Genomic DNA, 13,802 nt, shown 5'->3' with positions numbered 1-13,802 from the left:
GCCATTCTAACTGGGGTGAGGTGGTATCTCAATGTTGTTTTGATTTGCATTTCTTTTATGGCTAGGGAGATTGAGCATTTCTGCATGTGTCTATTGGTCATCCTTTCCTCTTCAGAGAATTTCTCTTTAAGTCTTTAGCCCACTTATTTATTGGGCAGTTGTTTCTTTGAGGATTTGTTGTTGGGGGATTTAATTTTTTTGAGTTCCAGGTTTATTTTAGATATAAGACCCTTGTCCATTGTATGGCTAGTGAAGATCTTCTCCCAATCCATGGACTTTCTAGTGATCTTGCTAGCTATGTCTTTTGCCATGCAGAAGCTCTGCAATTTCATGCAATCCCATTTGTCCAGCCTTTCTTTGATTTGTTGTGTTTCTGGGTCTCTATTAAGAAGATTTTGGCCTGTGCCAAGGAGACCTAGGGTTTCTCCTATTCTGTCCTGTAATGTTTCCAGGGTGTCTGCTTTGACTCTCTTTGATCCACTTGGAGTTGATTCTGGTACAGGGTGATATATAAGGATCTAGCTTTAGTTTTCTACAAATGATTAACCAATTTTGCCAGCGCCATTTACTGAAGAGGCTGTCTTTCTTCCATTCTATTTTTTTAGTTCAACGGAACTAGGTGGCTAAAGGTCTGTGGGTTCATTTCTGGGTTTTCAATTCTATTCCATTGGTCCTAAGGTCTGTTCTTGTGCCAGTACCAAGCTGTTTTGATTACTATGGCTTTGTAGTAGAGTTTGAAATTTGGTATTGATATTCCTCCAGCACTGTTCTTTGTGTTAAGGATTGTTTTTGTTATTCGGGGTCTTTTATTGTTCCATATGAATTTTTGGATTGCCTCTTCTATTTCCTTGGAGAATGAAGTTGGAATATTGATAGGTATCACATTGAATTTGTAGATAGCCTTGGGAAGTATTGCCATTTTCACGATGTTGATCCTTCCAATCCAGGAGCATGAGAGGTTTTTCCACTTTCTAAGTTCTGTTTTGATTTCCTTTTTCAGGTTTTTAAAGTTTTCATCATAGCAGTCCTTCACTTCTTTGGTTAACTCCTAGGTACTTTATTTTTGGTGGGGCTGTTATGAATGGAGTTGCTTTCCTGATTTCAGCCATGCTTTTCTCATTGTTGGCATACAGAACCTTCAGGCTTTTTGATAAAATGAAGGAACTGGGTTCAACCACATCTAGTTTCAAGAAAACTACTACAAAGAGTGAGAAGTAACACTTAAATTCAAGCATTCTCTTGCTTTTTAAAATTTTAGTTTCATTTTGAGTTGACAAATTTTTGTAATAGGAGGGGCTTTCACTGAGATATTTCCATACATGCACACAGTGTACTTTGAGCAAATTCATTAGCCTTTTTTTGAGACAGAATTTTCTTTGTCTCAGGCTGGTCTCCAAATCATAATCCTCCTGTCTCAGCCTCCCTAGTTACAGGTCTGTACCATCGTCATCTGGTCTATCTGAGCATTTTGTTTTGCTGGTACTGGGGCTTGAATTCAGTGACTACACAGTTCCCCTTGGCTTTGTCTCTCAAGACTGGCACCTTACCATGGTTCCACTTCTGGATTTCGGGTTAATTGGAGATAAAAGTCTCATTGACATTTCTGTCCATATCAGCTTTGAACCAGAATCCTCAGATCTCAGCTTCTTGATTAGCTAGGATTACAGGCAGTAACCACCAGCACCACCTCTAAATACATTCTTTTTGTGCAAGTTCTGTGGCTTGAACTCAAGACCTAGGCCCTGTCCCCAAGCTTTTTTGCTCAAGGCTAGTATTATTCTACCAGTTGAACTACAGCTCCACTTTTGGGTTTTTGGTGGCTAATTGAAGATGAGAGTCTCATGGACTTTCCTGCCTGGGCTGGTTTGGAACCATGATGCTGAGATCTCAGCCTCCTGAGTAGGTAAGATTACAGATGTGAGCCACGGGTGCTGAACTTCTAGAGCCATTTTTATACACTCATTATCATTTTTCCTTCTGATGTGAAAAGAAAATAAAACATTCGTGGAACTTTAAAAGTGTTACTAGAGCATGCTTGTAATCGTAGCTACTCAGGAGGCTGAGATCTGATTTTTTTTTCTTTTTTCTTTTTTTAAATTATCTTTAAGTAGTTGTACAAAGAAGTTCTCATTCTACAGAGATATGATTATTGTGATTTGAATACAGTCCAGAGAGATAGATTATTATTTCCAATTACCTAGCAAAAAGCCAGAAGTGGAGGCATGGTTTAAGGGTTAGAGCAACAGCCTTGACCAAAAACAAATAAAACAAAACAAAAAAGCAAGAGTGTAACATCCTAAGTTCAAGCCTCAGTACCAGTACATACATAAAAACTACCATTGGGTCTATTCTATCCAATAGATAAGTTGGTTCTGACTGTTGGGGGACTTCTTTCTCTCTGTTCCATCCTCTAATTTGAAAACAAAAAATCACTTCTTTAGTACAAAATGAGATCCACTGTCTGTTTCTTTTATTTCTGCAAAAGTTCAGTCATGTTCATAACCAGATTCATCCCTCTACTCTCTGAATGAAGTCCATGGTTAAATAGAAAATCATTCTTTTTTGAACGATGTGCTTTATCTTTTGCTGAATTGAAGTTGTCTCTGACTACCATAAGCCAGAAAACAATGATGGTTTTATACGGATCACTTTATGAAAAATATACTTAACAATAGACATTTTAAGTATACTTAACTTAGAAAAATAATTATCTTAATTGGGACCATCAACCTCTCTCCAAACTATCTTGTTAGCTTTGTTTCCAGATGACAAGAAATGTCTTATTTGCAATAGTACCTGTAATTGGTGCATCAGGGCGAGATTGTTCCTTTCTCCAGGCAGGCACAAATACAGTGATATCTTTATGGCCTTTATCTAGGAACCAATCTACTGCAAGTTGTATTCCTCTGCAGGAGAATTCTTCTTTATTTCCATGGCTTTAGAAAGAGAGACAAAAAGGCAAAAGAATTAAGAATAACTAGCAAAAATAAACCCCATCGGGCCTTTTCTGCTTACAGGACTGACAGTAGACATTCTCTTTCTCGGTAATCCCGAAGAAATATGTGTGTGCACACATGCACATGCACGTGCATGTGCACATGTGTGTATGTTCCTGGATATTGAACCAGGTATTAGGCAAGTTTGGTATCATTGAACCATACCCACAGCCCTAAGGAATGTATTTTTCTGTGTGTGTTGGTCCTGGGGCTTGAATACAAGGCCTTGGGTGCTGTCTCTGAGCTTATCTCCTCAAAACTGGCACTTTACCACAGCTCCACTTCTGCATTTTGGAAGTATCCTGGAGATAAAAGTGTCAATGGACTTTCCTGTCTGGGTTGGCTTCATACCGTGATACCCAGATATCAGCCTCCTGAGTAGCTAGGGTTATAGGTGTGAGCCACCAACACCTGGCTTAAGAATTTATGGGTAGCTGGGTGCTGGTAGCTCATGCCTATAATCCTAGCTACTCAGGAGGCTGAGACCTGAGGATTATGGTTTAAAACCAGCTTGAGCAGGAAAGTCTGTGAGACTCTTATCTTCAATTACCCACCAGAAAACTGGAAGTGGTGCTGTGACTCAAGTGGTAGAGGTCTTGCCTTGATCTGAAGAGCTCAGGGACAGGGCCCAAGGCCTGAGTTCAAGCCCACAGCTGCCACACAAACACACACAAAAGAATGTATAAGTCAAATTAATTTTTATTTAATTGTTACAAATCATTTAATAATACATTTTTGTTTGTAATAATAAAATTACAACCTTTATTCAAGGCCACAGGTGGTTAATAACTTCCAATTTAGAGCAGTGGTGGTGACTAGTTCCTATCACCACCTTATTTTTTAGAGATTCAGATATTTATAACAGATAAAAAATGAAAAGGCTTATTAGAGGCTTAAAGTTTATATGAAAGCTTAGTTAGAGTTGAGTCTTTTTTTAGGGGGGTTGTTACTGGAGCTTGGACCTTATGCTGTCACTTGGCTTTTGTGAATCAAGTGTGTTGTTCTACCACATGGGTCACAGCTCCCCTTCTGGTTTTTTGTTGGTTATTTGAAGGTAAGAGTCTCACAGACTTTACTGCCCAGGCTAGCTTTGAACTGTACTCCTCCGATCTCAGCCTACTGAGTAGCTAGGCTTACAGGCATGAGCTATTGGCACCCATCTATTTCTATCATCTTTAAAACTCAAAGTGTGTAGGAGATTTGTCTAGTTTGGTTGTGATCTTTTAGCATGGTATCTGATGATATGGCATATATCCATAAATCACACTAAGTTATAGCTAATAAAGTAGCTTGGATGACATTGTTATACAAGTATAAAATGCTATAAAATGTTATAAAATGCTATTACACTCAGGTAGATGTTGGTCTTCAATGTGTTTGTAACTTTTGGTGGCAGCACTGGAGTTTGAACTCATTGTTTCTTGCTTGTTAGGCAAGCACAATGTCACTTGTGTCATGTTCCCAGCTGGACACTGCTTTTCAGACAACACTGACTGGAAGAAAAGAACTTCTTTGTTAGCAGGCTAATAAAAAAAAGGGTGATGAGTTTTCTCACATTACTTTAACTTCTCACAGGCACTACAGCACATATTAGCTCCAATTATGCACATTGTTTCCTTTGGGCAAGTTCATATATAAGCTCAGGAACCTTATGAATATACACGCTGCAAGAATTTCCATTGTCTTATTACTTTTGCAGCACATTATAAAAATTTGTTTAATGCTTTTGTTAAGATTTCCAAGTTATATGGTAATCATGTTTAAAAATCTCCAGTGAGTATGATAAAGCAATTATACTACTCTAGTGAAATTTTAAAATACTTAAACGAAGAAGCTATTTAACTGTCAATGTATTCCAAGAAAGACTGAGACAACTACCACTTACTGCCTCTAAAATGCAGAACAACAAGCAAGCCCATGGTACTTACAGGGTTATACTGAATGGACCCAGCATGAAATGGGTCAGTAGGAAAGATGTTTACTTGTGGTTTTCCCCTACTGCTACAATAATGGTAGATAGAATAACAAATTAGGAAAAGCACCAGAATTACCACTAAAAGGGAGAATTTGGGACCAGGTATGGGAGCACATGCTTGTAATTCCAGCACTTAGAATACAGAGGTATGAGAATCATGAGGATTAATAGTTTGAGGTCAGTTTGGACTACATGATGAGACAAAAAACCCAAATCAACAAAAAAATGTGCTTTGGAGTCGAAGGAAGGGTACAAAATTCCATTCCACTTCACTTTGCAATGCTATAAAGTATGATTTAATCCTAAGTATGATCTAAGTCCAAAAACAAATATAAAAATACTAGTTTTGGTTGGATACACCAACTTCACTGTTTTGAAAAAATGCTTAGTTTAAAGCTATTTGTCACCATTACAAATATACATGCTTGTATTGTATATGCTTATTACACAAAATGTGGAAAATACATAAAATGTAAAGTAAAAACCCAAGACTCAACTGTTTTACCACCACCCCAAAACAAACATTTAATATTTTGATGTATTTATGTCCTGATATTACATCTATATTATATTGAGAATCAATTTTTTTAAATGTTAAAAATGTAACATAGGGCTGGGAATGTGGCTTAGTGGTAGAGTGCTTGCCTAGCATGCATGAGAACCCTGGGTTTCATTCCTCAGTACCACATAAACAGAAAAAGCCAGAAGTGGTGCTGTAGCTCAAGTGCTAGTCTTGAGCAAAAAGAAGCTCAGGAACAGTGCCCAGGCCCTGAGTTCAAGCCTCAGGACTGGCATTTTTTTAACATATCCATAGGATTACAAAAAAATTTAATAAAATTTTGCCATCATAGCATTCCGTGAAGTATACCATAAAAACCAGAGGCATTTTTAACATTCATCAAAGTCTGGAAGACCTACACAAAGGTCAAGAATGTAAAGAAAAAGTATTTAAGGAATGAATATATACATATATATGGTTTTGTGCAGGTACTAGGGATTGAACTCATGACCTAACTTGTGTCCCTTATCTTTTGTGCTTAAGGCTGGCCAACTCTACCACTTAAGCCATAGCTCCACTTCCGGCTTTTTGCTGGTTAATTGTAGATCAGACTCTCTTGCATTTGTCTGCCTGGGCAGGATTCAAACAGTGATGACAAATCCTCAGATCTCAGCCTCTAGAGTAAGTAAGGATTACAAGCATGAGCTGCCACCATCTAGGTAGGAATGAATATTTTAAGGGGATAACAGGTTTATGCTTCCAAGATGACCTACTTTTGCCATTTTTCCAATCAAAAAAGGCTTAAATACCTAGGAAAGACCTACAAATCATAAAGTACTCTAGTGACACTATAAATTACTTTTTTCTTTCCCTGTAAATTGGCTTAGATACCTATTGTATGTGCTTGTTTGCACTAAGACTTGAACCTAGAGCCTCGGTGCTCTCCATTTTACTTAAAGCTAGTATTCTACTATTTGAGCTACACTTCTATTTCCAACTTCTTGGTGGTTAGAGATTGTCTCTTGATTTTGAATTTCGACTCTCATATCTCAGCCTTCTGAGTAGCCATAATTACATGTGTGATAGAAACCTATCTTGAGCCAGGCTCCCGAAACAAATTCTTCATAGTAGGTGGGTCAATGGTCTTATCCTCCACAAAAGTAGCTGAGAACTCAGTGGTATTTACATTTTCTAAGCCTTAAATCTTCTAAATGGATTTTTCCTACCAAGGGAGACAGCTCCAGAAAGAATGCACCTTTTAGGATCACAGCATGTATCTTACTATATTTGCAGGCTGTGAATCACAGGTACATCACTACTACAAGTGTTAAACAAATTCTGCAGTGGCAAACAAAGCACCATAATTTAAACACAGACTTATCCAACATGCTGAAGATCACCATATGTTAACATGAATTTTGTGTAACAAATACTAACCTCATAGTGACGTTTTACAGAAAACAAGAAGAATTTATATGTGATGAATTAGAATTTCATCTAGATTATAGCAATGTACTTTGACCATGGATATGTGATAGCAGAATATTGCGGCTCATTGGTTAACTGACTTGGATATTCAGATAAGAATAACAATACAACAATGAAAACAGTTATATGAATGTTTTTGTTTAATTTATGAGTTTTTTATATACTCTAGATATTATTCCTTTGCTGGACGAACATCTGACAAAGATTTTCTCACAATCTGTAGCCTATCTATTCTTTGGCTGGGAAAAAGGTGGTGTTTTTTTTTAAATGATACAATGCGGGTGGCCTACATCTGTAATCCTATCTACTCAGGAGTCTGAGATCTGAGGCTCACAGTTCAAAGCCAGCCAGGGCAGGAAAGTCCATGAGACTCTTTTTTCTTTTTTAAGATGATATATTTTTTTAATTGTGAAAATACCGTACAGAAGGGTTACAATTACATGAGCAAGGTAATGAGTACATTTCTTATCAAGCATTGTTGCCTCCTCCTTTGTTTCCCCTTCCCATCCCTGACTATCCCCCACTCCACACCGCCCCCCCCCCGCACCTATGACACTCTTATGTCCAGTAAACCACCAAAAAACTGGAAGTGGCACTGTAGCTCAAGTGGTAGAGTGCTAGCCTTGAGCTGAAGAGCTGAGGGACAGCACCGAGGCCCAGAGTTCAAGCCCCACAACTGACAAAAAAAAAGATACAATCTCATCTGTCATAAGAGTAATCTCTTATATGAGGGACTCCTGGGAAGGTGGAAGGGGAAGGGAGAAGGAACACAGGATAAGAAAGAGTAACAGAGTGTGAGCCTAATAAAAGTGTGCTATATGAATGTGTGGATATATCATAAGGAAAACTTTTACTTTGTACACTTAATATACACTAAGATCATGTGGTCCACTATGTACTATTTTAATTCATTTTGTGCCGGTACTGGGGCTTGAACTTAGGGCTTCCAGATTTCACTTAGATTTTTTTTGCTCAATGTTGGTGCCACAGCTCCACTTCTGACTTTTTGGTGCTTAACTAGAGATAAGAGTATCATGGACTTTGCTGCCCAAGCTAATTTTGAATTGCAATCCTCAGATCTCAGCCTCCTGAATAGCTAGGTTTCCAGTTGTAACCCATCAGTGTGCGCTTCAATATGTACTATTTAAAAATGCTCTTAAAATATTTGTAAAAATAAGATTGAGAGGTGATTTTCTATATATTTAAATCATATATAGTGCCTTAAATTTAGCAAAACAACTCATATAGGAGACAAAAATTCATTTTCCTATCAGCATAATAATTTGGTACTGACATAGAGTAAATATATTGAAACCAATTGCTGGAGTAATTAATCTCTTCATTATTTATTTATTTTTTGCCTTCCGCATTATTGTTTACAAAGCAGAAGAGAAAAGAAAATGTCTACTCTACAATGTTCTGTGTTATATAGTTTGGTGAGAGACTGAGTTAGCCAGATCCTGTTAGGAGGGCAGCACATAGACTTTTCGCCCCTTCTACACAGAAATTATTCTCTATAATTTTATTGTTGCCTAGTATTTTCATTAGTGTTCATTCATGACACAAAGGGTGATTTTACCATCGAGTTATTGTTGACCCCAGTGCATCATTCTGATTTCTCTAATATTATGTGACGGTCATTTAAATTTCTCATGATTATGCTTCTAGATTTCTCACATTAAAGCAGGGAGGAAGACACTGGGTGCCAGTGGTTCATGCCTATAATCATAGCTACTGAGGAGACTGAGATCTGAGGATTGCAGTTTGCAGCCATTCTGGGCAGAAAAGTCCTTATGAGACTCTTATCTCCAATTAAGTACTAAAAAACTGGAAATGGTATTGTGGCTCAAAGTGGTAGAGCTCTAGCTTTGAGCAAAAGAGTTCAAGGACAGCACCTAGGCTCTGAGTTCAAACCCCATGACCAACAACAACAAAATAAACCAGGGAGGATGTCTTGTGTGCTTTATACACCTTGGGAAGATGTCATGATTTCAAAGGTTTTTTGTTTTTTTTGTTTTTGTTTTCATTTTTTTTTTTGGGTCCGGTCGTGGGGCCTGAACTCTGGGCCTGGGCACTGTCCCTCACCTCTTCAGCTCAAGGCTAGTGCTCTACCACTTGAGCCCCAGTGCCACTTCCGGATTTTTTTCTTTTTGCTTATGTTGTGCTGAGGAATCGAACCCAGGGCCTCATGCATGCAAGGCAAGCACTCTACCACTGAGCCACCTTCCCAGCCCGATTTCAAAGGTTTGAAAAGCAAAATCTGTAAATGTATTCTCTGCTGTAAGAAAGATTCCAAAGGAGAAGAAGTACCTCTCCTTTACTTTTTCTTCACCTCTTTCTTCTTTTTTTTGGGGGGGGGCCCGGTCGTGGGGCCTGAACTCGGGCTTGGGCACTGTCCTTCAGCTCTTCAGCTCAAGGCTAGCACTCTACCACCTGAGCCACAGCGCCACTTCTGGCTTTTTTCTTTTTGCTTATGTTGTGCTGAGGAATCGAACCCAGGGCCTCATGCATGCAAGGCAAGTGCCCTACCACTGAGCCACCTTCCCAGCCCCCACCTCTTTCTTCTTTGATGTTGGGGATACACTGTAGGTCTTTTGGCATGCCAGGCATATACTCTCCCACTGCCAAATATTTTTAGTAACATTGATAGTCATACAATATTACATGATGTATCAAGATTATCAGAGTCAGATTCAGAGAGTAATGTCAACAATATTACAACGAGCCCTAAAGACAGACAAAAGGATCCCAACTGGGGAAATAGTGATTGGTAGCTGTGGCAAGTTCCTAAGTTAAGCTTCCAAGTAACATGGTGAGAGGATTTTCAGGATGGTTAATCTAGTAGGGATGGGACAGTGGACTCCAACATCTAAATGACTATGTTTGCTCTGAAATGGTACTGATGCTTCTCAGCTGTCCCAATACACCTGAAGACCTACAAATAACAATTCCAAAGGAGAAAGAAAAGGCAAGAGGAGGATTACTGTAGACTCTATCCACCAATTGCAGACAACAACTAAGGGCTTCTTATAGGGCTTTGCAAAGAAAAACAATGTCTATGAATTCAAATTAGTTTTTTTTTGTCTGTCATGGGGCCTGAACTCTGGGCCTGGGCATTGTCCCTCACCTATTCAGCTCAAGGCTAGTGCTCTACCACTTGAGCCACAGCACCATTTTTGGTTTTTTTTTTTTTGCTTATATGGTGCTGAGGAATCAAACCTAGAGCCTTGGGCACGCAAGGCAAGCACTCTACCACTGAGCCACCTTCCCAGCCCCCTAGTTCTTTTTTTTAAAAGAAGAAAAAATATATTCTAGACTTACCTCATTGCCACATTACTTCCATCAATGACAATCGGTCTCAAATTGTCACTGTTGTCTATTTCATCTTCAAGAGACAATTCAGGGCTTGCAATTTCTCTGGAGCTGGGCCCATGGGGCACTAATAGACTTAAATTGACCTGCCCTTCTGAGTCCCCTTTGTTTCCAAGTCTGACAAGCTCTGCCAACACATCATTAATAAGTGATTCAGGGCCCAGCTTATTCAGCACAGATTGGATCTGTTCTTCAGCATAGCCCAGCTTTAGAGCAAAATCCATCTTGGCTTGGTATTCCTTCTCCAAGTCGAGTTTACCATCATGTAAAATACTGCTCTGGGAGAAGCTAGGACGATCCAGGCAGGGTGATCGGCAGAGCTGGCGGTGGGGTTTGGAGTGCATCTCCTTTTTCTTCAACTGACTATCAACAGGATGGCAGCTGTTGTTGCTGTGACTTTTAAGGCTCATCTGTTCAGGGTCACTCTCAGAACTCATCCACTCTTCAGAATCAACATTGCCTTGCTCTGTGCTGTCTTCTTTAGGCTGCTGTTTTTCTTCCTTGGAGGCATTCTTCTCCATTTTTGGTGTCTCCACTGCAGCTGTGGCCGTCATCCCGTTCAGTGGTTAGACTGAAGACTAATCAGCTTTGTTTCTTTCTAGCTGGCTTGGAATCTATGTAGAGTGGCATTCCTCTTTAGTAAAATGTCATGGTAGCAATGGCGCAAGAGTCTACGTGTTTGGTTTGGTGTATTCAGATATTACCAGTTTCTACAAAGAAACACATAAGTCATAATCATCCTCAGTAAATTTTGGGGAAAAATTTAGAATACAGAGTTTCTTCCAAAGCAACTACAGGTTCTCTAGCATTTGATTTTTTTCTGCTTGTATTACAAGGATCACACTTACTTTACACTATGACTAGAAACTCTACTTCAAGATGCAAGAGTGTATGTGTGTGTGTACATGCATTATTTTTCTTTTCTGGTAGGGAAGTATTTCTCAGTTCTTTACTAGATCTTTCATTTTTCGTGTGTGTATGTGTGTGTGTGTGTGAAAGCACATACGTGTATGCATGCGTGCAGGTATTGGGGCTTGAACTCAGGGCCTGTGCACTCTTGCTTGGCTTTTTCATTCAAGGTTGGTGGTCTACCACTTGAGCCACAGCTCCACTTCTGTTTGTGTGTGTGTGTGTGTGTGTGTGTGTGTGTGTGTGTGTGTGTGTTTAATTGGAGATAAAAGTCTCAGGGACTTTTCTGCCTGAAATGACTTTGAACCTCAATTCTTAGATTTCAACTTCCCAAGTAACTAGAATTACAAGTGTGTTCCACCAGTGGCTAGGCAGATCCTTTTTGTTAATGTTGAAATCCACTCCTGACAAGCATATTCTCTCTAGCATTACTCTGAAAAATAACAGAGACACCTGCATACTAGGCAGACTAGACAACCATTAAAATTGCTCTTAAACAATCCAAGTAGGGTATAAGGATAAAAACATGAAGGAATACTCTGAGTATATCAGTATTATCTGTATTTTATTTACTATAATTAGTAAACAAAGGGAACAAATCAGCTAGGCATGGTGGTACATACCTTTAGTCCCATCTATTCAGGAATTTGAGACAGGAGGATCTTTTGGACCTTGAGGGAGATACCCTTTCCCCTGGATAGTAGATCTTGTATCTTAAAAAGTGTAAGAAAGGAGGAAATTAATTTTCTTCAAGAATAGTTTTGAAAGGATGTTAGTTATAGAAAGGAATTAGGAATAATTTATTTCTAAATTTCACTCTCACCAACATCCTCTATCTTGACAGGTTTTGAGTATAACTTGTTTTCTTCTCTTTGAGGCTGAGTTTTCCCATGTATGAAATGAGGACATTGAGAACTACCTCACAGGCTAACTGTAAGAATTACATAAAATGAGTAAGGGAAAGTGCTTAGAAAAGTGAACAGAACATTGTAGATTCTGAACATACATAAAGGAGGTAGCACAGTTACTTTTTAGAAAGTGACAGCAAGGCAAGTCTGTAGACCTCTAAACTCTGCTTATTAATATAAACCCACATAACAATGGCTGGGGCTGGGGTGGAAATGGTGGGGTGCCTTCTTAGCATACAGGAGGCCCTGAGTTCAATCCTTAGTGCCTCAAACAAAAAAAAGCAGTGTACATATATAACTAGTATGTAGGGGATTTCTAGTTACAACTCAATCCCATTTATATAAAAAAGAAAATACCCAAAAAGTTTTAACCATTTTATGGATGACTACATGCTTATTTTAGGGGTCACATTTGGAAATATTCTTACAGAAGTGACACTTCAGAACCGGCAATCAAGAAGCATGCAATGACTTTTCTAGTGATGACCACTTTTGAATTAAAACAAAACAAAAAAATTCCCACTCCTCCTTCAATAGCCAGGTCTGACAGTGAATAGCTGTAATTCCAGCACTCAGAAAGCTGATGCAGACTAGCCCGGGCTACTTACAGAGTGAGATTCTATCTCAATTTTTTTTCATGTTGGATGCCTATAGTTCAAGCCTGCAATTCTAGGCATTCAGGAGACTGAGATCTGAGGATCAAGGTTTAAAGTCAACATAGGCATAAAAGTCTTTGGGATGGAAACTCCTACCTTCAACTAATTATCTCCAATTAAATGGTAAAGTGCTTGCCTAGCTGAAAGTGGAGCTGTGGCTCAAGTGGTAGAGCATGGGCCTTGAGCAAAAAAGCCAAGAGATAAGTGCCCAGGCTCTGAGTTCAAGCCCCTGGAACACCACCCCCCCCAAAAAAAAAGAGATTGGGAAATAATTCAAGAAGGATATAGAATTTGGAGTTGTTTTGACTAGTAAATTAATATTTACTTAGTTCCAACTATATGCTAGGCAATCCCTTAGTGAATGAGAATATAAAAACAAAGATCCTAGTTGCAAAGAGCTTATTTATATTGATGGAGGTAGGAAATGGAGACAGATAATAATTAGTGGCTACATTTTTTTTTTTTTTTTGTCGGTCGTGGGGCTCGAACTCTGGGCCTGGGCGTTGTCCCTCAGCTCTTCAACTCAAGGCAAGCACTCTACCACTTGAGCTACAGCGCCACTTAGTGGCTACATTTTTAAAAAATTTTTTTAAATCTTTTTTTTTTTTTTTCTCGTCGGTCGTGGGGCTTGAACTCTGGGCCTGGGCGCTGTCCCTCAGCTCTTCAGCTCAAGGCTAGCACTCTACCATTTGAGCCACAGCACCACTTCCTAGTGGCTACATTATTATAAAGGGTGGCTACAGGGAACTATGAGTTGAACCTTTAAAAAATATCAACAATTTCCTGGATACAATACATTTTAAAAATTATACTGCCAGGTAATGGTGGCTCACACCTGTAATCTAGCTATTCAGGAGTCTGAAATCTGAGGATCACAGATCAAAGCCAATTGAGGTAGGAAAATCTGTGAAACTCATCTCAAATTAGCCAGCAAAAAGCCAAATTGAAGGTATGGGACAAATGGTAGAGATCAAATTTGAACAAAAAAGAAACAGAGAG

General features: G+C 39.0%; 1 protein-coding gene across 1 annotated transcript in view; it reads right to left on the bottom strand.

Moving 5' to 3' along the window:
- Zc3h12b (zinc finger CCCH-type containing 12B) overlaps nucleotides 1-10,884 on the bottom strand; it is an 18,402-nt gene extending 7,518 nt beyond the window's left edge. Inside the window, exons 1-2 of the mRNA XM_013034300.1 lie at nucleotides 10,280-10,884; nucleotides 2,797-2,936 (exon numbers count right to left, since the gene is read on the bottom strand). Coding sequence (XP_012889754.1) covers nucleotides 2,797-2,936; nucleotides 10,280-10,884 — 745 coding nt within the window. The remainder of the gene's footprint in view (nucleotides 1-2,796; nucleotides 2,937-10,279) is intronic.
- Between the last annotated feature and the right edge of the window lie 2,918 nt (nucleotides 10,885-13,802).

The sequence above is a fragment of the Dipodomys ordii genome, unplaced genomic scaffold (genome assembly GCF_000151885.1).
Source record: "Dipodomys ordii isolate 6190 unplaced genomic scaffold, Dord_2.0 Scaffold187, whole genome shotgun sequence".
Taxonomy (NCBI): Eukaryota; Metazoa; Chordata; class Mammalia; order Rodentia; family Heteromyidae; genus Dipodomys; species Dipodomys ordii.
The sequence above is the reverse complement of the archived record's forward strand: the minus strand, read 5'-3'. Positions and strand labels throughout refer to the sequence as shown.